Source organism: Mandrillus leucophaeus, unplaced genomic scaffold (genome assembly GCF_000951045.1).
Source record: "Mandrillus leucophaeus isolate KB7577 unplaced genomic scaffold, Mleu.le_1.0 Scaffold123, whole genome shotgun sequence".
NCBI classification, from domain to species: domain Eukaryota; kingdom Metazoa; phylum Chordata; class Mammalia; order Primates; family Cercopithecidae; genus Mandrillus; species Mandrillus leucophaeus.
The window spans coordinates 2,022,824-2,048,567 of NW_012100654.1; the positions used below are offsets into that span (position 1 = coordinate 2,022,824).

General features: G+C 43.7%; 1 protein-coding gene across 1 annotated transcript in view; it reads left to right on the forward strand.

Moving 5' to 3' along the window:
* The first annotated feature begins 213 nt into the window (after positions 1 to 213).
* The window catches only part of HEG1 (heart development protein with EGF-like domains 1), a 62,242-nt gene continuing 36,711 nt past the window's right edge, over positions 214 to 25,744 (forward strand). Inside the window, exons 1-9 of the mRNA XM_011971535.1 lie at positions 214 to 501; positions 2,211 to 2,513; positions 8,606 to 8,944; positions 10,139 to 10,474; positions 14,416 to 14,715; positions 15,437 to 16,822; positions 18,258 to 18,374; positions 19,001 to 19,120; positions 23,119 to 23,222. Coding sequence (XP_011826925.1) covers positions 318 to 501; positions 2,211 to 2,513; positions 8,606 to 8,944; positions 10,139 to 10,474; positions 14,416 to 14,715; positions 15,437 to 16,822; positions 18,258 to 18,374; positions 19,001 to 19,120; positions 23,119 to 23,222 — 3,189 coding nt within the window. The 5' untranslated portion in view covers positions 214 to 317. The remainder of the gene's footprint in view (positions 502 to 2,210; positions 2,514 to 8,605; positions 8,945 to 10,138; positions 10,475 to 14,415; positions 14,716 to 15,436; positions 16,823 to 18,257; positions 18,375 to 19,000; positions 19,121 to 23,118; positions 23,223 to 25,744) is intronic.

A 25,744-nucleotide genomic window follows, 5' to 3' on the forward strand; every position in this document is an offset into this window, starting at 1 on the left:
CTGGTCTTGAACTCCTGACTTCAGGTGATCCTCCCGCCTCAGCCTCCCAAAGTGCTGGAATTACAGGCGTGAGCCACCACACCTGGCCAAAATTCTTTTATTTACATTCCCTCTCTACTGATGTGTCTCATAGTATCTTTTCTGAAGGTTTACTTTTCTTTTCAGAAGCCAGCAAGTTCTCCCTGATGCATCCTCTTCTTGTTTCAGATGCTGCCTGGAAACACTGGCCAGAAAGTAACACGGAGTCCCACATAGAAAACATCACCTTCTATCAGAATCAAGAGGACTTTTCAACAGTGTCCTCCAAAGAGGGCGTGATGGTTCAGACCTCCGGGAAGAGCTATGCTGCTTCGGATGCTCCAGAAAACCTCACTCTACTTGCTGAAACAGCAGAGGCTAGAGGAAGGAATGGCTCTTCAAGTAGAACAAACTTCACCAATTTGCCTGTTGGGTACTCGCTGGAGATTGCAACAGCTCTGACTTCCCAGAGTAGCACCTTAGGTGAGCTTGTGCTGATGATGTGCGTTTCATGCATGCGTGTCCAGTCCTGGAAAACAAAGTTTCTGCCATTCCCCACAACCCCCATTCTGAACCATTGTGCCCTTCCAAGGTTCCTAGGCTGGGGTGGGTCAGACCTGTGACTTAGGCCTCATTTGTATTATGCTTGTCAATACAGACCAGACAAGGATGCAGATTTGCTGAGCAGCCTCGCTGGTCCTGTGGTATCTGTGATCCACGGCCAGTGGAATCCAAACTTTGTGCCTTTTCCAGGGAGCCTGCCACACCCGAGGGTCTCAGAGACACTATATTTTGTGGGATGCATAGCTGGGACAGGCTTGGGTTTGGTTTGTGTTCATGTGGCGCAAACGGTTGTTCTTGCTCTGGTGTGCACAGCCTGGTGGTTTGCTATTTTTAGCAAAAAATGTCAAGAAGGTGCTGGGGCTCAGTGGGTAAGATTTCATCAAGGAAGAGAAGTCTAAGAAAAACTGGCATTAATTAGGGACCTACTACATACCACCGTGTCTGTTCTTTCAATCCTTCCAGCAAGCCCGTTAGATCATGTTGTTCTCCTTTTAGGCATTTGGAAACTGAAGCTCAGAGAAGTTAGTTGACCCAATATGTGTGGGTCAAACAGTTAACAGGTTTCCAAACTGGGATTAGAGCTTATGTGTGTGTATCTGAGCAAGGTGGCGGGGGTGCTGAGGTGTGGAATGCCTGGACAACGAGAGTGAAGTGCAGAGGAGAGAAAGACAGGTGTGGCCTGTCTGTAGGGTGGCAAGGCCAGCAGCCTCCCTTGGGAAGGGTATCAGTTGCCCACAGAGGAGAGGAGGAGCAGGCAGGACCATTGTGTGGATGGGGTTAGGGACAATCACAGAGGACTTTAGAAACCTGGCAGTTTAGATTTGATGTGGTAGGAAGAGTCAGTGAAGGTTTCTGAGCAAGTAAGTGACATAGCTAAAGTGAATTTGAGGAGGATTCACCCGGCAGGCAGGTACAGGATGTCTAGCATGGGGGTGGGAGGATGGAGGGAACCTGGAGTCAAAAGGACCACCCAGGCAGACAGAGAAATTCAGACATCAGGTGCTGCAATGTGGCCTGGTGGCCACAGGGATAAAGAGAAGGGGATTGGTAGAGACTTCACCAAGGAAAAGTGATAGGATCTGTTGATGGCCTGAAAGTAAAGGATGAAGCCGTCAGGGATGACTCCATGGTTTCAGGTCCTAGTGGCAGGAGATCTGGTTGGGAGGGGCTTGATCCTGTAAAGATGCATATGAAAGTCTTTTGTATTCATAAATGATTCTTACAGAGCTTAGAAACTCTGCACGTGATATTCCCTGGTCTTCTTGGTCACCTAGATATTGGGAATTTTGTTTATATTGCATTCAGGTAAATTCTGGGACCAATTTGGTGGAATGTGGATGCTGGGTCCTAATGATCAGAACCCTGATCTCCGATTCCATACTTACCTCCAGTGAGTCCCTTTTCTGAGAATTTTACCACAATACACAGAATCTTTGTGAGATCTAATAACAGTCACTGGCTTGGTTTGTGGTCTCTTTCAGGAGTTTATTTTTTGTAGAATGAATTATTATCCTAATTTCTTCTCATGTGTGTATATTTTGTAGGTGTCAGAACTGAGCCCCCTAAAAGCATATTAAGACATTTTGAAGTCTGCTGGTGGAATTCTAATTGTAGCTGTCTGTTTTCAGCCTCGGAAAGTCTTCACCTGCCATCCAGCAGTTCAGAGTTCGATGAAAGAATTGCCCCTTTTCAAACAAAGAGCGGAACAACCTTGGAGATGGGAACAGAGGGGTTGATGGGGCTGTCAGAAGAAGTGACTGTGCACAGCCAAGAGGCCACCACTTCGGCTTGGAGCCCGTCCTCTCTTCATGCTTTGGAGATGGGAGAGCTGACCATGCCCTCTAGGAAGAGAAATTCCTCAGGACCAGATCTCTCCTGGATGCATTTCTATAGGACAGCAGCTTCCTCTTCTCTCTCAGACCATTCCTCATGTGAGTGCCACATACCCAGCTTAACACTCAGAAGTCACCCAAAGTAGACATAAATCAATGTGCATAGCCAGCTAGTTACATACTCATAATAGGGAGTAAGGGGAAAAGACATCAAGCCAAAATGCTCTTCCTCTAATGCCAGGTACTTGGGGTGGAAGTAGGTACAACCTACCCAGTTTATCTCAGTATTGAGGCCCATGTTTAACATAGTTTTTCTTTTTTTGTCGCCCAGGCTGGAGTACAGTGACGCAATCTCAGCTCACTGCAACCTCTGCCTCCCAGGTTCAAGTGATTCTCCTGCCTCAGTCTCCTAAGTAGCTGGGATTACAGGCGCCCATCCGCATGCCCGGCTAATTTTTGTGTTTTTAGTAGAGATGAGGTTTCAGCATGTTGGCCAGGCTGGTCTTGAACTCCTGACCTCAGGGAATCCCCCCGCCTCGGCCTCCCAAATTGCTGGGATTACAGGCGTGAGCCACCGCACCCAGCTCTTGTTGTCTATTCTCAAACAAGAGACCTTATCTTGGGGTGCATGAAATGGTGAGCATTGTACCATTTGATTAGGAGTGAGATTTTATTTCTTCATTATTGCAAAAATGTTTCCTTTGGTGGTAAAGAAAACAGGAGTGTACATTTTTCTAGGTGCCATTTTGAAAAAAAAAAAAACAAAAACAGATATAACGCAGGAGTTTGCAAGGTGTGGTATTAGTAACTACAGCTGTGGAGTGCTCGCCTCTCTCTCTGCTGTTCCAATTACTACTCATCAGTTAAGTCTCAGCTCAGGGATTCCCGAGCCTTTCTTCAACCATCTGGTCCTCTGTGCTGCACACCTTGTCACAGCAGGTCATCTAATGCCTCTCTGCCCAGAGAGACTGTAATCCTCTTGAGGACATGGGCTGTGTCTGTTACTTCTTTTAGGTTCCCCCTCGCCCCAGAACAAGGTGTAGCCGATAAGACATAGGGATTAGCATGTGCCCAGATACCCTCACAGGGCACATCATGCCATGGGCCAAAGAGAATATTAGAAGCTCTGACCATCTTTTTTCTTCTCTGAGGTTTTATTCAGTGTTTGTTTGTGCTGCTTGTGTTTTCGTCCTCGTACCATAGGGAGCAGGACAGAGAGGGTTGGAAATATTCTTGGAAAATAGAGGTTAGGTTGCCTCTGAAATTGCCATTGCAAAATTTTTATAGGTCAGAGGTTTTTAGAAAGTGCCTTGTGAGACTGGGAGTTTGGGTTTGTGTCATCAAAGCCAAAACTAAAGCCAGAAGTCCCTCTGGAGTGCCCATTTAAAGCAGCCAGTTCCTCTTCCACATACCCTGTACACAGTTTCCTGCTGACTGGATTTGGATATAATTTATGATTCATGTTTTTAGAAGATTGCTTTTTAACATTATTCATAAACATTGGTTGGATTGGATAAAAGCTGCAATTCTTCCAGCCTCAAAGTTCTGTGGTTCAGTGATTTACAACTTTACTAAACGGTAGAAAGGAAGCATTTTCTAGGAAGCTATGCTTTGATTCTGGTCAGGATCATTTAATATTTATAATTTAAATTCAACCTACTTTGGTGGTATATTTGAAAAATCAGCCTATGTTTCCAACTTTACTGGACTGGACTCTATGACTCTATATCCCCCTATATATTTTTTTCATCTATATTTTTCAACACTAAAAAATATAACTGTTCCTGAAATTCTTTTACCATCCATCCTTTTAAAAGCTTATACTTTTAACTGCTGGTGAGTTTCATCATATCTTTCATATCTCTTGAGTCTTTTACTGAGCATTTCTCTTCCTTTTTAGTGAACTGTGTGTGCAGTTTGAGGTAGAGTCCCACCACCCTTTTAGATATTAGAAATGGCTCTGGGTGCTGTTAAATGGGGTTCTCACCAGGCATCCAAGTATGTCTGAATCCATCCTGCCAACCTCCCCTCCTCCCTGTGGGGATGCAGAGGGTATATGCACAAGGATCTGAAGTTACATGGGAAACAAAGTTCTGCTCTGTTTTTAAAGCTGGGCTGGCATCTGCTAACCCACTAACCAGAGTCTTCCCCTTGAATCTAATTGTTGAGACATGACTGTCCCTTTCTGACTACACGATACAGGAGCTCTAGGCACTCAGGCAAGAGTGCTGAGAGAGAGCCAGCAGGACCTGCCAGGCAGACCTGGAGTCGACTCAGCCTGGTTGGCCAGCTCTGGAAAAACAAAAGCAAAGGGGGAATGCAGCGGGGCTTGTGAACACTTGGCCACTCCACCCACTAGGAAATGTGACCCTGTGAAAAGCCTGGCACTTGCACCAGTCCAATGAGTGATGCGCCTCACTAGGTGAACACAAGGAAGATAGCTAGGAGCCTGGCACAGAGAGGAGGGGGCTCCTTATTTGGAACATGAAGGGATTTGAGCAGATGATCTGAAAGATTCTTTCTAGTTTCAGCATCTGTGATTCCACGTGTATCCAGCCTTTGTATTCTGTGCCTCGTTTCACTCTTCACTCAGCTACACAGACACACGCATGCAACATAACCTTTTCCAAGGCTGGGATAGCCAGGAGTTACCTGCTTCCAAAACCAAATTGTATGCTTTACAGTGTTAAAGCAAGTATAGGCCTAGGGAATGGAATCAGATTTTTAAAAAGAGATCAGAAACCATTGAAGTTGTTTTTCTTGCTGCTTTACATCTTTTGCTGCTTTATATCTTTCTATACATTCCATATTTTTAAATAATGACCATTGTATTGTTTGATCATCGGAGGGAAAAGCAAACAAAGCAACAAATGGGAAAAAAGCTCCCTTTTGAAGGTGGAAAGAGATATGTGTATGTTGAATTGTATGAGAGTGGCTACAATTGAGCACTAAATTTAGTACTGAGCTTCCTGGAAACCAGGGCACAAAGGGAAACCGGGTGGGGCATGCGATTGTTTTCAGATAAAGTAAGCATACAATTTCATCCATAGGCATAAGTGTTTGGGGGCAGTACATTTTAAGAGGACGGTTTATGTAAGAAACGTTGAGAATCATAATGCAAAATGCCTTCAATTGCTGTTTTGTGGAAATTGTGCTAATGTTCTTTAAAAGCTGATATTTTATATAGATTCTTAATAGGAGCTGAGGGTATACTAATGGATCTCAACTCATGAAAGTATTTCTGTGGGTAGCTAAGCTACTGTGGTCAGGTAAATTGCTTTGTGGTGATTTCACTTTGTAAAGAAAGAGAGCATAAATAACTCTGAAGATTGTAGATGTGGCGTATCTTTCTCAAATATCAGCTGCTTCAGCTGCACTTCTGGCAAGTTCTGGATTGCGGTCAGGTCAAGGTTGAGCATTCCGACGTGTTCCTGAGGTTCCAGTGTTTTGTGCTATGATTGAAGAGAGACCCATGTACTTTTAGCAGACAAGCAGGCATTCTTGCAACCTCCCATTATAAAGATCAGGAATTTGGCTTGTTTCTGCCCCCAGATGGATGGTCTTTCCATCTTTGAATGGCTGCTTTAGGGGTAGAAATGAGCAAGAAGGGCAATTATTAAATAACCAAGAATCTAGCCTGTTGATTAGAAATGTGGTACATTTCCCCCTAGATTTATTTAACAGGTGCTCATTTAGTAATATAAGTGGTGTTTGTAGATTAGTTTGACCAAACATTTTCTCTTTGTACAAAGAGTCACCAACTCTGTCAAAGTATTCACACACATTTCATAGCTTTCCCATGAGGACTAAGTGAGATTTGTACATAATGTACTTAGCCCAATTCCTTGCAAGTCATAATTGGTCAGTGAATGGTAGTTTTTGATAATGATGATAATGATGAGATAATGAGATAAAGAAGCAATGTTCTGCAGAGCTCTCAGAGTCAGGGAAAAACAGAGCCATTTTCCTTTCCTGACTTTCAGCATTTGTGACTTTTGTAATTATATTTCATTTCCATTGATTTGCTAAATCCACTAGAGGTGGACAGGCCTGGGTTTTTCAGGCTGAATTCAGTATCACCATTGGAGTTTTTTGTTTGTTTGGTTTGGTTTGGTTGTTTGTTTGTTTGTTTGTTTGAGACCAAGTCTCTCTTTGTCGCTCAGGCTGGAGTGCGGTGGCACAATCTCAGCTCACTGCAACCTCCACCTCCCGAGTTCAAGCAATTCTCCTGCCTCAACCTCCTGAGTAGCTGGGATTACAGGCACCCACCACCACAGCCAGCTAATTTTTGTATTTTTAGTAGAGATGGTGTTTCACCATGTTGGCCAGGCTGGTCTCAAACACCTGTCCTCAGGTGATCCATCCACCTCGACCTCCCAAAGTGCTGGGATTACAGGCATGAGCCACTGCACCAGGTCGATCACTGGATTTTGATGGGAATGTTGAATGGATGAAATTCATGCAGTTTCCTGGGAATAGAAGTGTTTTGAAAGAACCTCCAGAAAGCTGATGAGGCTGTAATTTGGTGGATATAAATGATGACTCTAATGAAGTTAGGGCTGAGAAGCCATGTGGTTGAGTGAGGATTTGGGGCATGTCTATTATGCTTTCTTTTCTTTTTCTTTTTTTAAATACTGAAATATGTTTTGTTGGTTTGGTTTGGTTTGGTTTGGTTTATGTTTTTAAGTAGAGGTGGATTTTGGTGGTCTGGGACTCTATTTTTGTGTCCAGGTCTTTCTGTTTCTTGTTTCCATTACTAGTTTTATAGATTGCCTGCATCTTCATTTTGTCTCCATTAAGGTGGGGTGACCAGAGCTGCTGGCTGTGTTCTAGATATAGCTGGTTTTATGGTTTTGCACAAGAGTGAGAGGAACCTTTTTGTTTCCCATGCTTGCTCGCTCTCTTTCTCTCTCTCTCTCTCTCTCTCTTGCTGTAGTGATATTTAAAATTTATTTGTGGTTGTGGTCACAACTACACATAGGACTGGTCTTCAAGGAATTGTTTGTAATGACAACTTCCTTTTTCCCTTTTCTAGGCCATAATTAACAGCTCAAAGCCTTTTATTGTATAGGTGTAGAATACTTTTTATTATTTTTAGGCTAAAAAGAAGAAAGACACTCTCTTTTTGTGCCTTTAGTCTTACCCACCATGTTTCTTTCCATTCCCTAAGCTTTCCTGCAGTTTATTCCCGTTTGGAGTGAAGATTTTAATAGACCTTTCTGGAGGTCAGTTCTCAGGGCATCCTTTAGAAAGTTATTTATGGAAGGGAGCCACCTGTACTTATGTGGAACAGACTATGCCTTTTGACCAATAGTGTCTGATTCACTCCTTGAGGTTCTTGACAGTTTCCCCGTGGCTGCCGTCCATCAATGAGAGAAACTGCTCGTGGAGTCCTTGATCTCCAAGGGGCCCACTGGAGTAGTATGAAGATTTGAGAGCTGGTCTCTAAAGCTTAACGGGGCAAAGTATGACAATGAAGCCTGTTTGCTTTTGGGTGGAATTAAATTTGTGGGGTAATAATAAGTATTTCCTGCTGGTTAGAAATTCTGTTACTTAACAAATGCAGTTTGGTGAATAGTCTTTCAAAGCATAAGGCTTAGGGTGGCCATGAGGTGGGGAATAACAAAGAACCCTTGATGGTGACAAGGCTGGGAGTTACTGCTCTAGGCCATGAGCGTTCCAGCTGTGTTCTGCAAAACCCTAGGCCTCCTTAGTAGTGACCTGGGGTGGGCCACCTTGCAGCAGCTTCACTTTTATTCATTTTATGTATGAGATTTTAATCAATAACAGCATTTGAACAAAAGCATTACATTGCTAAAACAAACCAGAGCAAAATAACAAAAACTTTATCACAGTGGCCAGTCCTGTTTAAGCTGTCATGTAAAATTCAGCAGACATTTTCATCTTCCTTTTTAAAAAACAAATCATGCAAATAACATATAAGCTTCTCATTGTGCCTGGCAAGGGATCTCGGTGTTCTCCACCTTCCTCTGTGAGAATTAGAACTAGTAAGGGGAGAGTGACGGCATGTGTCCTGGTCACATGTGTGTGTATAGATATGTTTGTATCTATATTAGGTCCATGGTATTTAGATGTATCCACCAAAATGTAAGAAACATCATTTGTCTCTCTAATACAGTGATTTTCTTACACTCCTGAGTAATTTTGAAGCATATCTTTTTCCGTTGTAGCTTCTGAAAGTACAGAGAAGCTTAACAGCTCCACTGGCCTCCAGAGCTCCTCAGTCCGTCAGACAAAGACAATGCACGCTGCCACGGTGTTCACTGATGGTGGCCCGAGAACACTCCGATCTTTGACGGTCAGTCTGGGACCTGTGAGCAAGACAGAAGGTTTCCCTAAGGACTCCAAAATTGCCACGACTTCAGCTTCAGTCCATCTTTCACCCTCTGCCGTGGAATCAAGAAGAAACAGTAGAGTAACTGGGAATCCAGGGGATGGGGAATTCATTGAACCATCTACAGAAAATGAATTTGGACGTACATCTTTGCATTGGCAAAATGATTCCCCAAGTAAGTATTCCGTCTTTACTTGATCTATTAGGGACTTTTGTAAATTGTTGAATTTTCTTAGGGGATCTCTTCAAGACCATTTGTAATCTCCAGAGAAAAGTATGCTTTTTAATGGCACTATTGCATTTTCATGGTCACTCTTATGAGAACATTGTGAAGTTAGTCAGACAGGTGTCATTCCTCCTGCTTTCTTATAGATGAGAAAACTATGGCTCTGAGGATTTAAGTAATGGATGCCTGGCCATCTGGCTCACTCAGTAGAGTTGAGACCTTAGCCTCAGCGTTCTCAGTTCCATCTTCTTTTCACTCTACAGCATGGTCTTCAAGCTGAGAGCTGGCCTGCTCTTTATGTTTTATTTTGTTTTGAAGACAACACCTGGCTCTGTCACCCAGGCTAGAGTGCAGTGGCATGATCACAGCGCACTGCAGCCTCAACCTCCCCAGGCTCAGATGATCTCTCACCTCAGCCTCCGGAGTAGCTAGGACTACAGGTGCATGCCACTCCACCCAGCTAACTTTTCTGTTTTTTGTAGAGATGGAGTCTTGCAATGTTGCCCAGGCTGGCCTTGGGCTCTGGCCCTAAGCAATCCTCCCGCCTTGCCCTCCCAAAGTGCTGGGATTACAGGCATGAGCCACTGTGCCCAGCCTGGCCCACTCTTTAAACTAGCTTCAGTTATTTTGTGTACACATTGTCTTTCCACATAAATGTGCAGATGTAAATATTGTTCCCAAATTCGTGGTTTAGCTTGATCCTTATGATTGATTTTTGTTTCTGCTATACTTTGGTATTAGAATAACCTTTATTCATAAGAGAACAGCTTTAGGAAAATGCTCTGACTGTGCGCTATGTTTATGTGCATTGTGTTTGTTGTATGTAACCACACACTCACTCTCTCAAACACTTTCTATGGGAAAGAGAATTAAACACTCAAGCCTATAGGTTACTCTGCTACTTGCACATGCTGTTTCGAAAGTCCCCTATTCAGCAAGTTATCCTTTTTTGTATTGCTACCTTGCTGCCACCCAAGAGTTTTGAAATAATTATTTAGAATATGATAGTGCATAATACATTTAATAAACACCATACCAGGTTCCTTGGCAAAGAATCTTTCCCTAGAGAGGTCTCACTTCTTTGTTGCCAAGGGATCTCTTTCATATCTATGTCATGGCCTTTTTTCCTATGATACCTTACAGCCTTTGGAGAACATCAGCTTGCCAGCAGCTCTGACGTGCAAGATGGAAGTCCCATGTCTCAGACCGAGACTGTGTCTAGGTCAGTCGCACCCACAAGAGGTGGAGCGAGCACTGAACACTGGCTCTTGACCAACAGCACAACATCTGCAGATGTGACAGGAAGCTCTGCTTCATACCCTGAAGGTGTGAATGCATCAGTGTTGACCCATTTCTCAGACTCTACTGTACAGTCTGGAGGAAGTCACACAGCATTGGGAGATAGGAATTATTCAGAGTCTTCATCTACATCTTCCTCGGAAAGCTTGAATTCATCAGCACCACGTGGAGAACGTTCGAGTGAGTTTTTCCATTGCATGCAATTGTGCCCCATGGAGGAGAGAGGGACTCACGATGCTTATGAAATCCGTGGCATATTAAAACCATGCATGAGGGCCAGGCGTGGTGACTCACGCCTGTAATCCCAGGACTTTGGGAGGTCGAGGCGGGTGGATCACCTGAGGTCAGGAGTTCAAGACCAGACTGACCAACTTGATGAAACCCCGTCTCTACTAACAATACAAAAAATTAGCCAGGTGTGGTGGCAGGCACCTGTAATCCCAGCTACTTGGGAGGCTGAGGCAGGAGAATTGTTTGAACCCAGGAGGTGGAGGTTGCAGTGAGCTGAGATCACACCACTGCACTCCAGTCTGGGCAATCAAAGTGAAACTCTCCCCCCGCCCCCCCCCAAAAAAAGCATGAGTGAATGAAAGAACTCCTCAGGCCCCTCCACCTTTCTTGCTTATTTCCCAGGCCCTTATTCTGGCTGGTTGATACAGATACACCTATATATCCCCCAGTTTTTTCTGGTACATCTCTGAGAAGCTGTTCTTGCCACTTCCTCTTCCCACACATAGCTCAGGGACTTCTCTGTCCACATCCTCTCATTCCCTGTGGCCAACCCATAACTCCATACCTGCCTCAGTCACAGAGCTTCTGGAAGGTGAAAATCTCACCTTCTTGTTAGTAGTTGTCGGTGCATTCATTCAAATAAATTCTCTCTTTTTAAAAAAAACAGCTTTATTGAGGTATTTCACATTCCATTGTATTTGCCCATTTAAAGTACACAATTCAGTGATTTTTAGTGTAGTCACAAAGTTGTGCAGCATCACCACTGTCTAATTCCGGAACATTTCCATCACCCCACGAAGAAACTCCAAACTCATCAGCAGTCACCTCCCATTCTCCCCTCTTCCAGTCCCTGGCAATCACTCCTGTGTTTTCTGTCTCTGTAAATTTGTCCATTCGAGACATTTCCTGTAAATGAAATCATACAATATGTGGTCCTTTGTGTCTTTCCCTTAGTGTCATGTTTTCAAGGTTCATTCATGTTGTATCACAACTTCGTTCCTTTTCGTGGCTTACTAATATGCCATGGCAGGGATATGCCACACTTCGTTTATCAATTGTCATCGACTGATGGATGTTTAGGTTGTTCCCACCTTTTGACTATGATGAGTAATGCTTTGGTGAACGTTCGGGTGCAAGTGTATATGTGGTCGTAAATTTTCAATTCTTTAGGAAGGGCCAGATTATGTGGCTGTGGCTGTTCTATTTTTAACCTTCTGAGGAACTGCCGAACTCGTTTCCAAAGTGGCTGCATCATTTTATTTTCCCACCAGCAGTGTACAAGTGTTCTAATGTTGCTACATCTTTACCGACACTTGTAATTATCCATCTTTTCTGATTATAGCCATCTGAGTGGGGGTGAAGGCATCTCATTGTGGTTTTGACTTGTATTTCCCAGTTGACTAATAATGCTGAGCATCTTTTCATGTGCTTCTTGGCCACTTGTATGTCTTCTTTGAATATGTCTATTCCAATCTTTTGACTATTAAAATTGGGTTATTTGACTTTTTCTTATTAAATTGTAAGAGTTCTTTGTGGCTGGCTGTGGTGGCTCACGCCTGTAATTCCAGCAGTTTGGCAGACTGCAGTGGGCGAATCACTTGAGGTCAGAAGTTCAAGACCAGCCTGGCCAACATGGCAAAACCCTGTCTCTACTAAAAATACAGAAATTAGCCAGACACAGTGGCACATGCCTATAATCCCAGCTACTCGGGAGGCTGAGGCAGGAGAATCGCTTGAACCTGTGAGGCGGAGGTTGCAGTGAGCTGAGATCGTGCCACTACACTCTAGCCTGGGTGACAGAGACACTCTGTCTCAAAAAAAAAAAAAGTTCTTTGCATAATCTGGATACAGTCCTTTATCAAATATATAATTTGCAGACATTTCTCCTGTGGGTTGTCTTTTCTCTTTCTTGATGGAATCATTTGTAGCACAAAGGTTTTTAAATTTGAAGAAGTCCAATTTGTCAATTTGAGAAGATTTTTCTTTTGATGTTTCTTTTTAATAATGCTTTGGGATAATTTTTTAAAACAATTCTCAGAAGTCTTTTATCAATGTAAAGTATATTCTGACTAAAGCAAAAATGTATTAGCTTATCATTTAAGCTTTGAATAGGTTTAAATTCTTACTTCTCAAGTCACTAGTAATAGCTTCATTTCCCCCATATGAGAATCCTAATTGATGAGGAAGATTAGCATTTATTAATACTCATGTGATGTGGAAAAGCATGCATTTATCATGAAAGAATACCACACATACGAGCGGGGGATATTTATGCTCTTTTATGTCTGTGCCTGGAAAACGCATTGTCTGTCTCCTAAGCAAAAGGAATCATTTTTCACCCTCACTACTGTGGAGGTCAGGACTTCTACCTTCTCAAACCAGGATCTTGAGTTTCATAGCCTTTCCCTTTTACATCTCTTCAGTACCCTCTTCTCTACAATTAATGCTCAGTTGGTTCAAGAGGAAAATATGATTTCAGTGTGATCAGATCTTGGAGTTCAGTTACAAAGAGCTAGATAGAAAGTAGCCACATTCCTGAAACCATCTCACTGTGGGTTAACACAATGCTTTATCTCGTTCCCTCAGAGTCACCCAAAGCTGACGGGTTCTGCACTCCAGCCTTTTAGAGTTCTTGACCCGCTGCCTTTTTTGCATTCAGATTCAGCCCCTCCATTTCATGTCTGATTCTCTCTCTACTTTGTTGAGCCTGTAACCCTGATGTGGTCATTGGCCTAAATTTCCTTTAGCAGAGAGTTTAGGATCTCTCTATCCAAGGCCTTTTTCTCTTTGCCCAGAGAAATCACACTCAGTTAGATCCTGCTCTTGAGCCTCTCCTGGTTGGCTCTCCACAGGTCTCGAGCCCTTCAGCCTGGCTTGAGTTGCATCCCTCTCTGGCTTCTGGCTTTCTCAGTGATGCTCGTGGCCCACGCTCATTCCTGTCTCTTGTCATTTCAAACCTATCCCAAAATGAATTTAGCCAACACTCAGCTTTACACTGTTTTCCATCAAAGCATGGCCGTGGGGTACTGACAACCAGTCTGGGCTGGGAATGTGAATAAGAACCAGAAAAGAGCCTGTTTTTTTGTTTGTTTGTTTGTTTGTTTTGTTTTGTTTTGTTTTTGTACAGCCAGATTAGGAAGGATTTAGGCCAAGGAGAATTGGACCTCATTTTCATCATTTCTGAAAAGAAGGGTTTATCTGATAATCTAACAATCTAAGATTAGTTCTAAGACCCTTTAGATTTGTAGCATAAACATATACCCAAAAGAGAATGAAAAGAACATTTATTCATGTGTCATCTTCCCTATTCCATCCCCATCAATGGAATAAAACACATGCATTTTAAAAAATGAAAGAAGACAAAAAACAAGCCCACCTTTCACCCCCAACCCCAGGCTATTTCTTTGCCATTGTACTAATGCTCTGGAATGACCGGCCCTGTGGCCATTCATGTATTCCTGGTCTTTCCAGAAGGAAGAGCCTTCCACGGAGGACTATGGCCTTCCTCCTGGGCCTTGTGCAAATGTCTAAAGCCCCAGTAGGGTTATTAGTCTTTCACCCACTGTTTACCTCCTCACCACCACTACCAATTTCTCTGACATAAACTCTATTTATTGTATCACTGAGCAAAAATCCAGTATCAATCCCATTACTAAAGTAACGTACCCTCCTATAAATCCAGGGTGCCTGAACAGATGTGCTGATCCACAATTCCTCTTGAGGTTTCAATCACTGAGCCATGTTTACAAGAGCAACAGACATCTCAGATAAAGACCCTAAGAGTACAGGGAAGTGTCTTGGCTCCCATGGCCCAGGAAGTGAGGCTTGGTGCACAATCCTGTTGCTACAGCCCTGCATTTTTCAGCCATCCTCTTTCACTCTACTTTTAGCCTTGGAAGACAGCCAAGAGCCGGGCCAAGCGCTTGGTGACAGTTCCGCCAATGCAGAGGACAGGACTTCTGGGGTGCCCTCTCCCGGCACCCACACCTTGGCTACTGTCACTGGAAACGGGGAACGCACACTGCGGTCTATCACCCTCACCAACACCAGCATGAGCATGACTTCTGGGGAAGCGGGCAGCCATGCAGCGACCATGCCCCAAGAAACAGAGAGCGCCTCTCTGCACGTGAACGTGACGGACGACATGGGCCTGGTCTCACGGTCACTGGCTGCCTCCAGTGCCCTAGGAGGTGGGATGTCTTCCACAGTCTCTTTTAACACATCCCTTCAGCTCATCTATTAATTTACTCACAGTCCTGGGATGATTCAGTTAGCTGTCAAGCCAGAAAGTGCCTTATAAGCTCTTTATGGAGAGAACTTTCTAGGTTCTCCCACGTCAGGAAGGTGAACACCCCTCCCCAATTCCCACCCCCAGCCCCCACACACACTCACCTAAGGAATTTGGGATAGTGTCTGCTGGGAGACTTAAAATAAGAGACTAACCACTTGTGGCTGAGGTCAATCTCCTAGGAAAAAAATATCTCATTCTACAGAATGGCAAGTTGGGAAGGTTTTCATTTTTTCATTTAGACATAACAGTTATTCTATTTGGGGTCTTAAGAACTTTTCAGATAGCAGTTTGCTTTTATCGAAAAAGGCATGTGGAGGGAATTTGGAACTCCTCTCCATTTTTAGACTCTTAGTCCCCACTTCTCTTTTGTTACCATTTCCACTGCCACTACCACTGCTTCTGTCAGAAGGTCAGTCTGCTCAGAGGAGACACTGACCACTCCTGCCTGCCCACAATGTCTTTGTTCAGAGTGCTCACCATTGAAAGCCACCTCTCCAAAGCAAGTGTTTCACCCACTTGAATTCATTGAGTTCCAGGACACTGAAAGTCTGTTTGATAGTGTATATTTCAGAGATTTGTTGTTCTTTTATTTGACCTAACTTTGGCTTTTCCCTTTACAGTCACTGGGATTAGCTACGGTCAAGTGAGTGGCACAGCTACTGAACAAAGGACTTCCAGTGACCACACAGACCACACCTACCTGTCATCTACTTTCACCAAAGGAGAACGGGCATTACTGTCCATTACAGATAACAGTTCATCCTCAGATATCGTGGAGAGCTCAACTTCTTATATTAAGATCTCAAACTCTTCACATTCAGACTATTCCTCCTTTTCTCATACTCAGACTGAGAGAAGTAACATCTCATCCTATGACGGGGAATATGCTCAGCCTTCTACTGAGTCACCAGTTCTGCATACATCCAACCTTCCATCCTACACACCCACCATTAATATGCCAAACACTTCGGTTGTTCTGGACACTGATGCTGAGTTTGTTAGTGACTCCTCCTCTTCTTCCCCCTCCTCCTCTTCCTCCTCCTCCTCCTCTTCTTCTTCTTCAGCAGGACCTCCTTTGCCTCTGCCCTCTGTGTCACAATCCCACCATTTATTTTCATCAATTTTGCCATCAACTGGGGCCTCTGTGCATCTACTAAAGTCTACCTCTGATGCATTCACACTATTGTCTTCCTCACCATCACCTTTATCAGTATCCTTAACAACATCTACATCTGCCCCACTTTCTGTCTCACAAACAACCTTACCACAGTCATCTTCTACCCTAGTCCTGCCCAGGGTAACGGAGACTCCTGTGACTTCAGTTCAGACATCAACAATGACATCATTTATGACAATGCTCCATAGTAGTCAAACTGCAGACCTTAAGAACCGGAGCACCCCACACCAAGAGAAAGTCATTACAGAATCAAAGTCACCAAGCCTGGTGTCTCTGCCCACAGAGTCCACCAAAGCTATAACAACGAGCTCTCCTTTGCCTCCATCCTTAACAGAGTCCTCCACAGAGCAAACCCTTCTAGCCACAAGCGCCAACTTAGCACAAATGTCTCCAGCTTTCACCACCACCATTCTGAAGACCTCTCATCCTCCTAGGACCACTCCTGGCACCCTGTCAAGCACAGCATCTCTGGTCACTGGTCTTACAGCCATACAGACTACAGCTGGAAAACAGCTCTCGCTGACCCATCCTGAAATTCTAGTTCCTCAAATCTCAACAGAAGGTGGCATCAGCACAGAAAGGAACCAAGTGAATGTAGATGCTACCACTGGATTGATCCCTCTGACCAGTATACCCACATCAGCAAAAGAATTGACCACAAAACTTGGCGTTACAGCAGAGTACAGCCCAGCTTCACATTCCCTCGGAACATCTCCTTCTCCCCAAACCACAGTTGTTTCCACAGCTGAAGCCTTGGCTCCCAAATCTGCCACCTTTGCTGTTCAGAGCAGCACACAGTCACCAACAACACTGTCCTCTTCAGCCTCAGGTAAAACACAGTCACGCAAGCACATGTTAACTGCAAGGCCCAGTCCAGCACTGAGAGCTACATGGGGCTCGGGGTTCATGTGAATTTGTAGAAATGGCTGGCATTTGAAATAGCCTCTGTTTTGTGACCTAAAATGCTTCCTGTTTAAACACTTAAAGTGTAAAAGAAGGTCATGGGTAGGCCTAATTTTCTCACCCCTGTGTTGCATAATGCTTCCTGAATAAAGAGGAAAGGATGCATTGGCCATGTGTCACATCAGTAGATGGTACAATTGCAGCTTTTAGTGTCCTGTAGTTGTAAGAGCTTTTCAAGCATGCCTTTAACTTCTCAGAGGTCAGAGGAGGGTAGTGAAGCAGGATTGCAGGGTGGAGAAACTCAAGTAAAGAAGCTTAGATGGCCTGGCTGGACAGGGATCAACTGGGTATCTGCTTCTGGATTAGATCTCAGAGTCTCTTGAGTCAGGGGCTCCCCAGTCACCAGGGGGCTTCTTGGTATCACTGGGTTTCTCTTGATCCAGGGAAGCCCAAGCTCCTTTGTCTCCCAAAGAGTGTGTGGCTAGTTGATAAATGGGAGTGGGGAGACATGTAAATGAAAAGATGGTGAACTAACCTTTTCCCACAGTGACTGCACGGCCAGGGCTCCTTTATATCACACTTAGGGTGGTTTTTATAGCCATGTTGAAGTTGCTGGTACCAGGAAAGTAAAGTCAGCCCAATAATCCTTTGTCATTTAAGGAACAGTAGAAGGAAGTAGGATGATGCATCTTTTCATGTCATGTTCAAAATTACACTTTTGGCTTGTCCAGACACGGGAAAGGAAAACTGCTGTTGGAGAAGGAGTGAAATGGAAACTGGCGTCTTAGGGAAGAAGGAAAGAAGAGATGATGCTTTGTAGTGGCTGGAGCAGAAAGCTCAGTGAGCAGTACAGTTCCAACCTGTCAACCACAATCAACCTGGACTAGAAGCTCATAAGCAAACCATCCCCATGCCAGCCCAAGAGAAAGGACAGGGCACGTGTGCACACACGCACACAGAGTAAATCTTCTTGCAGGGGGATGAGTTGATCAGAGATCCTTTTCCCCCCTAATGTGTGCTTTCAGTTGACATTGATTCAAGTGTAATTTTCTAAGTGTCACCAAAGCGATATAATCATCAATCCTGAATGGAGTGACCTGTAAGCTGCATTTGATTAGAATTAGTTCTTGCATTCAGAGATCCTATTGTCTAACATTTATATCTGAACACAAACTAGTACCAGGACGCAGTCCCACTGCACCTCTGGGAAACCCATTTTAGTTTTGTAATGTTGCCTTTCAGGGCAAGTAAACAAAAATAAGTAAGAATCAAATATTAGCTGGGAGAATTAAATATTTACCTAGAGCCGCCTTTACGTTTCCTGTGTGGTTAACTGCTTTACTCCTGGAATGTGTTTGCAGTCAACAGCTGTGCCACGAACCCTTGTCTTCATGATGGCGAATGCATCGCAGACAACACCAGCCGTGGCTACCACTGCAGGTGCCCGCCTTCCTGGCAAGGGGATGATTGCAGTGTAGGTAAGAGAAAAAGTAATGCCCAGTGGTCTACACTATAGTAGCACATTAGGCTACCCAGTAAACTCCTTTTTCCTCCAAAATGTGGACGAATACACTATTTTAGTTAATACCCTGCTTACTCGAGAGTTAGCACACTTGTAGGTTGTGATCTGCAGGAGAATGTCAGGAACTGTAGTGTGGCATGGACTGTAGTGTGGCACTGACAGACTTCCTGATCTGTGTCTGTTCCCGACACTTCTGCCACGCTGGACCCTATTCCTGCCCCTGGACTTTACTGTGCTGATGCCTCAGCCTGGAATCCGCCTGCTGCCGCCCTAATCTATTGATTAAAGTCCTTCCAGTTGTAGTCCAGATGTTATGTGAAACAGTCTTTAATTCTCCCCTCCATTAAAATTTGCTGTTTTCCCCGTATATGCAAATCTTGTCTTGTATTTACAGTTATTTATATGGCCACCTCCACCCTCAATAGATGGCAAGCCCCCTGAGGGCAAGGGTGTTCTCATATACATCCTTTGGGGTCTCACCACACCTAGCATATTTGGCCCTTACTAAGTACTTGCTATACTGGGTTATGGTTTTGCTGTTTGCTACAGATTCAAGATGGTCTTCTTTTTTCTCCTCTACAGATGTGGATGAATGCCTGTCGAACCCCTGCCCATCCACGGCCACATGCAACAATACTCAGGGATCCTTTATCTGCAAATGCCCGGTTGGGTACCAGTTGGAAAAAGGGATATGCAATTTGGGTAAGAGACTTGGTCTATTTCGGACTTTATTCTGTACCATAATATATTTTACAAGGTAACGTTTGTTATTTTTCTTCCTAATCAAATCAGTAGTTGTCCAAGGTACAAACTTAAGGAATATAGAAAAAAAGTGGAAGCTATTGTCCGTTATTCTACTACCCGGAGATAAAGCACCCTACTTTGCGTTATGGTTTTGATGTGCAGTATATTTTTACATAGTTGAAATCATAGGACATTTGTATAAACTTTATATCTTAAACATTTTCCTATGTTGTTAAAAACATTGTACAAACATCTTAATGAATGCATATTATGCCATCATTTGTGTGTAATATTATTTGCTTAACCACTCCACCCTGGAGCTAGGAAAAAAAAAAATCAAAAGGATTATTCTGACTACATAGTAAAAAAAGAAAAAAGAAAGAAAGAAAAGAGAGAGTAAAACTCTGATTGTCCTACCACATTCACACATTCTTTCGGTTTTTAAAAGTGACCTTCGTGCTCTTGCTCACAGGCAGATGCGTTCTGAGAAAGCTGCTATCCTAATTGTATTGCACAATTTGTCATATTTTGTTCGCTAATTTGATAGATTCATGAAGCTGTTTGATTTTGAAAATAATCTCCATTTTACAAGTTAAAAAGCAAACAAACAAACCAAACAAAAGCCAAGGCCCCCACAAGGTGCTGAGTGGCCAAGCTTACTGAACGCGTTGGTGGGAAGCCTAGTTTCCAGCCCACAGCTCTTTCTATTACACCATAATGTGTTAATTTCAGGAGCTTTCTTGCTTGCAGGGTGTGACCCTTGTTAGAATATCAAGTTTAATGCATAACTTGTTGAAGAAGTTAGAAATGAAAGATACAGAGTTTTTTTTTTTTTTTGAGACAGAGTCTCACTCTGTTGCCCAGGCTGCAGTGCAGTGGCACCATCTCAGCTCTCTGCAACCTCTACCTCCCAGGTTCAAGCGATTTTCATGCCTCAGCCTCGCGTACCTGGGGTTACAAGTGTGCACCACCATGCCTGGCTGATTTTTGTAGTTTTAGTATAGAAGGGGCTTCGCCACATTGGCCATGCTCTCGAACTCCTAACCTCAAGTGATCTGCCTGCCTTGACCTCCCAAAGTACTGGGATTACAGGTGTGAGCCACTGTGCCTGGCCAGATACAGACTTTCTAAGCTCAGTAAGGAAACTGGCAGATAAAATAACTCATCTTTCAATTGTCTTAAATTGCCCAGTGTGACACTTAACACACAAAAAGCGCTCAGTGTTTTTGAGAGAGCAAATGTCTGTATCCTTTGAAAGTGCTATTAGCTGTGGGCTGAAGGGAATTTTTAAGAAGTACCCTACCAAAATCATGGTAGAATTTTGAAATTTGTTTAAAATACAAAGATCAAGTCAAAACATTATTTCAAAAAGAAGGATCTAGAAATAGAGACATCAGTCAAAATCAAGAATTTCTCTCATTCTGGCCTGGCGCAGTGGCTGATGCCTGTAATCCCAACACTTTGGGAGGCCGAGGCGGGCTGAACCCTTGAGATCGGGAATTCAAGACCAGCCTGGTCAACATGGTCAAACCCTGACTCTACTAAAATTACAAAAATTAGCCACGCATGGTGTTACACACCCAAGTAGTCCTAGCTACTTGGGAGGCTGAGGCATGAGAATTGCTTGAACCCGGGAGGCGAAGGTTGTAATGAGTCAAGATTGCACCACTGCACTCCAGCCTGGGCCGTACAGCAAGACTCAGTCTCAAAAAATAAAAAATAAAAAAAATAAAAAGAATTTCTTTTATTCTAATAATGCACTTGCGTTTTAGTAAACTATTTAGCCACACCCTAAGAAATAGCCAGGAGTTTTCAGTTTAAGAACAGAGAAGCTGGAAATGATTTTGTTTTTAAGGATTGTGGGGAAAGTATATTTGCCCAGGACTCAAATGATTTGCTTCCAGCTCAAGGGCCACTACCTATAGCATATGGCTCCTGAGCCCTAATTTCCTCATCTGTAAAATCAGATTACCATCGGTCCTGCTTCCCACTCAAGATTATTGTGAAGATCAAATAAAGTAATATATTTGAGCAAGCTTTGAAAATGGTAAAGAGCTGTCCAGATGGGAGGTATCATTTAACTTTAGTCTTCAAACTCTCGGACCAGAATTGAAAGCATTGAAAACAATAAACTGCTCTGAGTGCAAAGTAATAATTATGGCTCTTTCCCAAAAAAATCATTTAGATAACATATGGAAATCAACATTTCAATTGTAAGTAAAAATTCTACTTAAAGCCAGGTGCTGTAACTGCAGGCATAAAGGTGTAATAAGTGTCTTTAAAAACAACAACAACAACAAAAAACCCTGCCTGGAGTGAGTGCAGGGTTTGGAATGAAACCGATATATCTTTATATTCACACAGAAAGCAGAGGCCACATTTACTGTCCTGACTCAGAATAGACCTATGAACCTGACATTTGCAATATGAATTTCTATACAGAGAGTCTGGGTATCAGCCTAGACATGTGAGATGGAAAAGTGAAGAAGCGGGACCATAGTTCTGGAAGCCTGTGTGCAGAGGGTCCCACAGGTAGCATGGCTCAGGAGGAGAACAGCACTATGGCATTCACAATCATCTTTCCCTTTTCAAGTCATTTAGCTTCATTGTTCATAAACCTCAGAGGAACATGCAAATTAGAGCATGCTGAAATGCTTTCATTTGGCTAAGAATGTTTTCAGAGAGCTCCCTGCTGCTCAGAAAGAGTCCTAAGCAGCTGGCTTCACTGAACTGTAGAACAAGCAAAAAGATGTTAAGTAAGGATTAAGCGCTTTAGACAGTAAGCGTAAGATGTTAAATGTTTTCCCTGGCTCATTTGTGGGTCTTTTTCTCAATTCAGCATGCAAGCTTTTGGGGAAAGAGCAGCTTCATGGACTTCTGTGTCTTGAGTTATTTTTTTTTCCATCTGGAGGGAAAGATAAGCATTTAATATCAAGGAAGATAAGAGCCAGCAATAAAACACGCCATACTAAATTTTGGTTGCCTGCCCATTTGTAAGTCCCATTCTCCTCTGGCCCAATCAGCACAAATTGATGTTAACTGGAATTTTATTTTTTGAGTGAAATGGGCCTTGAAAATGAGGCTGCTTTTTTTCATTTCCGAACCCAACAGTGTCTTGAATATGGGCTGTTTTCATTATGTGGCTTCTAATCATGCAGTTGGCAGCCCCATGGAGTATAGGCCCAAGACAAATGCTTGGCACCTTTCTTTCTCTCAAGCCCCTTGGGTGTCCTTAGGATATCAGATTCCTCAGGGCACAGAGGTTATAGGGGAAAGAAGAGCTTTGAAGATGGACACGCATATGCTCCAATGCCAGTGGTGGCCCTTGGGAGCCTGGGTGAACTTTCTTAGGAAGTTGCCCCCTTTATCAATGATAAAATGGGAATTTCCTCTGACCAAGCAGAATGGGGTTTTGGATGGGGGTGGCTCTAAGGACAAGAGAAACCTGAAGCACCCCCTTGAAGTGGAGGGCATGACTCAGTTGGAGACCTCGGAGGGCAAGAGCTTTCCTCTGTCGAAAGCCTGATGAGGCCTGAGGAGCATTTTTAGTGTCTAACATATCTCCCTCCCTCCACCTAGGATGACATTGTTTAGACCTGTTCGTTTTTCTTCTTTGTAGCAGCTTTCTTGGGCATCTATTATGTGGGAGGCCATCCTAGGGACATTGCAAAGGGTCCTTCTCTTAGCAGCCTTGCACATACACAAAAGGCTCTTTGGAGTTTCTCTCTCTCAAAAGTTTGCTCAGTCTAAGCCTTTAGCACTGTCCAGTAGATGCTCACTTTGCTAGAGAAAAACCTAGAAGAGGGAGAGCAGGTCTCCACCCATAAGGAGAAAGAAATGCTCAGAGATTGTCCTGTGAGGCAGAGTAAAGCCAGACACCCCAGAGATTTACAAACACACAGCCTTGTGTAGGTTCTTCTGTTGTGTAATCTAACAAGTTACGTTCTCATTTTCAGTTAGAACCTTTGTGACGGAGTTTAAATTAAAGAGAACTTTTCTTAATACTACTGTGGAAAAACATTCAGACCTACAAGGAGTTGAAAATGAGATCACCAAAACGGTAAGTGTCCTGAATGGCATCTTTCTACTAGTCTTTTGTTTCCTAGAACAGATTTTATTCCAAGAGGGAACTGCCTAGGGGTCAGCTCTATCTCCTGGGCTCTTCACTTTTGCTATATTTGGAAGGAAAACTTCACGGTAAAATAAAAAGCCTTTCAGAAATGGAAGCGAGGTGTGGGTGCCCAGTAGAAGAGTTTCTTCAGATGTGTCCTCATGCACAGTCTTTATCTGCACCTTGGTGTTTCTTTCCCATGTGCAAACTCATAGTCACAGACATGCAGATGACAGGCACCAGCAGGAGCTGTTGGTGAGGAAGAAGGACCCAGAAAATCTTACGGTCCCATCTGCTGTTGACAGGCTGTGTGACTTTCCCCTTGTATTTTGGAGCTCGGGGGAATGATACTCTTTCCTCAAAGGAATGCCAAAGGTGCAACAGTTAATCCTGATGCCCTAGGGTTTGAGAACTCACTGTATAGATGACTGAGGGGCCTTTGATTCTGCTTCTTTCCCTCTTTGCCTGCTTTTGATCAGAAATTTAAAAAAAGAAAAGAAAAGAAAAATGCCGTCCTGGGCAGCATGGCAAGACCCCGTCTCTACAAAAAAGACAAAAATTAGCTAGGGTTGGTGGCATGCACGTGTGGTCCCAGCTACTCAGGAGACTGAGGTGGGAGGACCATGTGAGTCCCAGAGGTTGAGGCTGTGGTGAGCTGTGATCAAACCACTGCACTCCAGCCTGGGTGACAGAGCGACACCGTGTCTGAAAAACAAAAGAAACCCCCCCAAACAGCAACAACTAAAAAGGAAAATGTAGAGGAAGAAAGAAGAGAGGAAAATGAAGCTCGTATAATAAACTTTGCTTCTCAACTGCTATCTGAGTCAGAGATTTGACTCGTCTATACAGTGAGTTTTTAAACCCTAGGTTCAGAAAATTGAAATTTACCGTTACAAGACTTTAGAGATGAATTGATTTCCAATCTCAATGTTACTTCTTCTTTGTGGATAAGAGTTAGTATATTAGCCAGGAATTATACATTTCTATGGGACTTTGGACTTTATTTATGTAAAATGTGGATCCAGTTCTATTTCTCTATCTCCTGAGCATTCCCTTCGTGATAGGGATGATGTCAGATGGCGCACTCCTGTGACAGGCATTGCCAGCACGTCTACAGAGAGAAACCCGGGAGGTCTGGAAGTGAATGACATTGCCTGAGTCCATGCACAGCAGGTGCAAAGTTGGGGAGCAGTCCATTAACCCACCCTCACTACTGATACCAACTTCAAGTTCAGGCATCCCCAAGATCACCCTCAGTTTCAATATTCACTAGAGGAGTCACAGAGCTTACTAAAAGCAATTATATTCGCAGCTACAGTTTATTACAGTGCAAGTCAACAGGTTTAAATCAGCCAAGGAAAGAGATGCACGGGGCAGAGAGGGCAGAGAGTCCGGGAGAGTTCCAAACACAGAGCTTCCAGCTGTCCTCCCGCTGAGGAGTCATGCACAGTGTTAACTCCTCCTGGCAACAGTGTGTCCAGTATGCAGGGAGTTCTGCCAACCACGGAAGCTCTCCAGAGCCTTGACTGGGGCTTTGTCATGTGGCTGACCTCAATCTCTAGCCCCTCTAGAGGTTGAGCTGATACCATGTTACCCAACCCCACCATAAATCACATTGTTGGACTCTGGCATGGCCCAGCACCCCCAGGTAAACAAAGAAGTTTTTATTAGACAGCACATTCCGAGGGCTTAGAGATGGCCTCCCAGGATCTAAGAGCAAAGGCCTGACTTCCCTGGGGCCAAGGTTAAATTCTTTACTACACAGCAGAATTTTATGTCTACTAATCCTACGCCTTGTCCCTTCGCCATAGCTGCCCCTTGGTCGTGCTGCAGGTGGATATCTCCTGCTAAGACAGTTTAGGGGTTTAGAACCCTATGCAGAAGTGCAGTCCTTCACATTACATGGTGCTCAGTGACTCATTTGACTTGCTATTTTTTGCCCAGTATCAATGTATAATTTACTGGTGATGTGACGCACCTGTCCCCAAGAACGAGTGAAGATTAATGAATCATTGGCTGGGAAAGCCACTCACATGGTCTTTCCCGAGATGTTATTCTGTTTACCAAACCTGGAAAAACAGGTTAATAATAAAACAACAGTAATAAATCATTGCTATTAGGCTATAAAATGATGTCATAGGAAGCCAGAAAGGGTTTGATAATGCCCCATGTTTGCCCCCATCTTCTGTAGAGTGGCATGTAGACAGGTGGGTCTGCACTGGGCCCAGTACTGAGACCCTCCACTCTGGGAAGGGAGTCTCGGTAGCTCCTATTGTGCAGGGCAGCAGGGAAGCAGGCCTGATATTTCATGCTGTAGAGGGATTTTCTACTGTCTCCAAGGGCACAAGGCAAACATTGGGAGAGTAGCTCTTAATTTGCTCTCAACAAAAGGGCTCTTGACCCACGTAATGTAATTTCTCACGGAGAGCCTTTTTGAAGAAGACCTGTCTTTGAGTTAGGTCAACTCATTG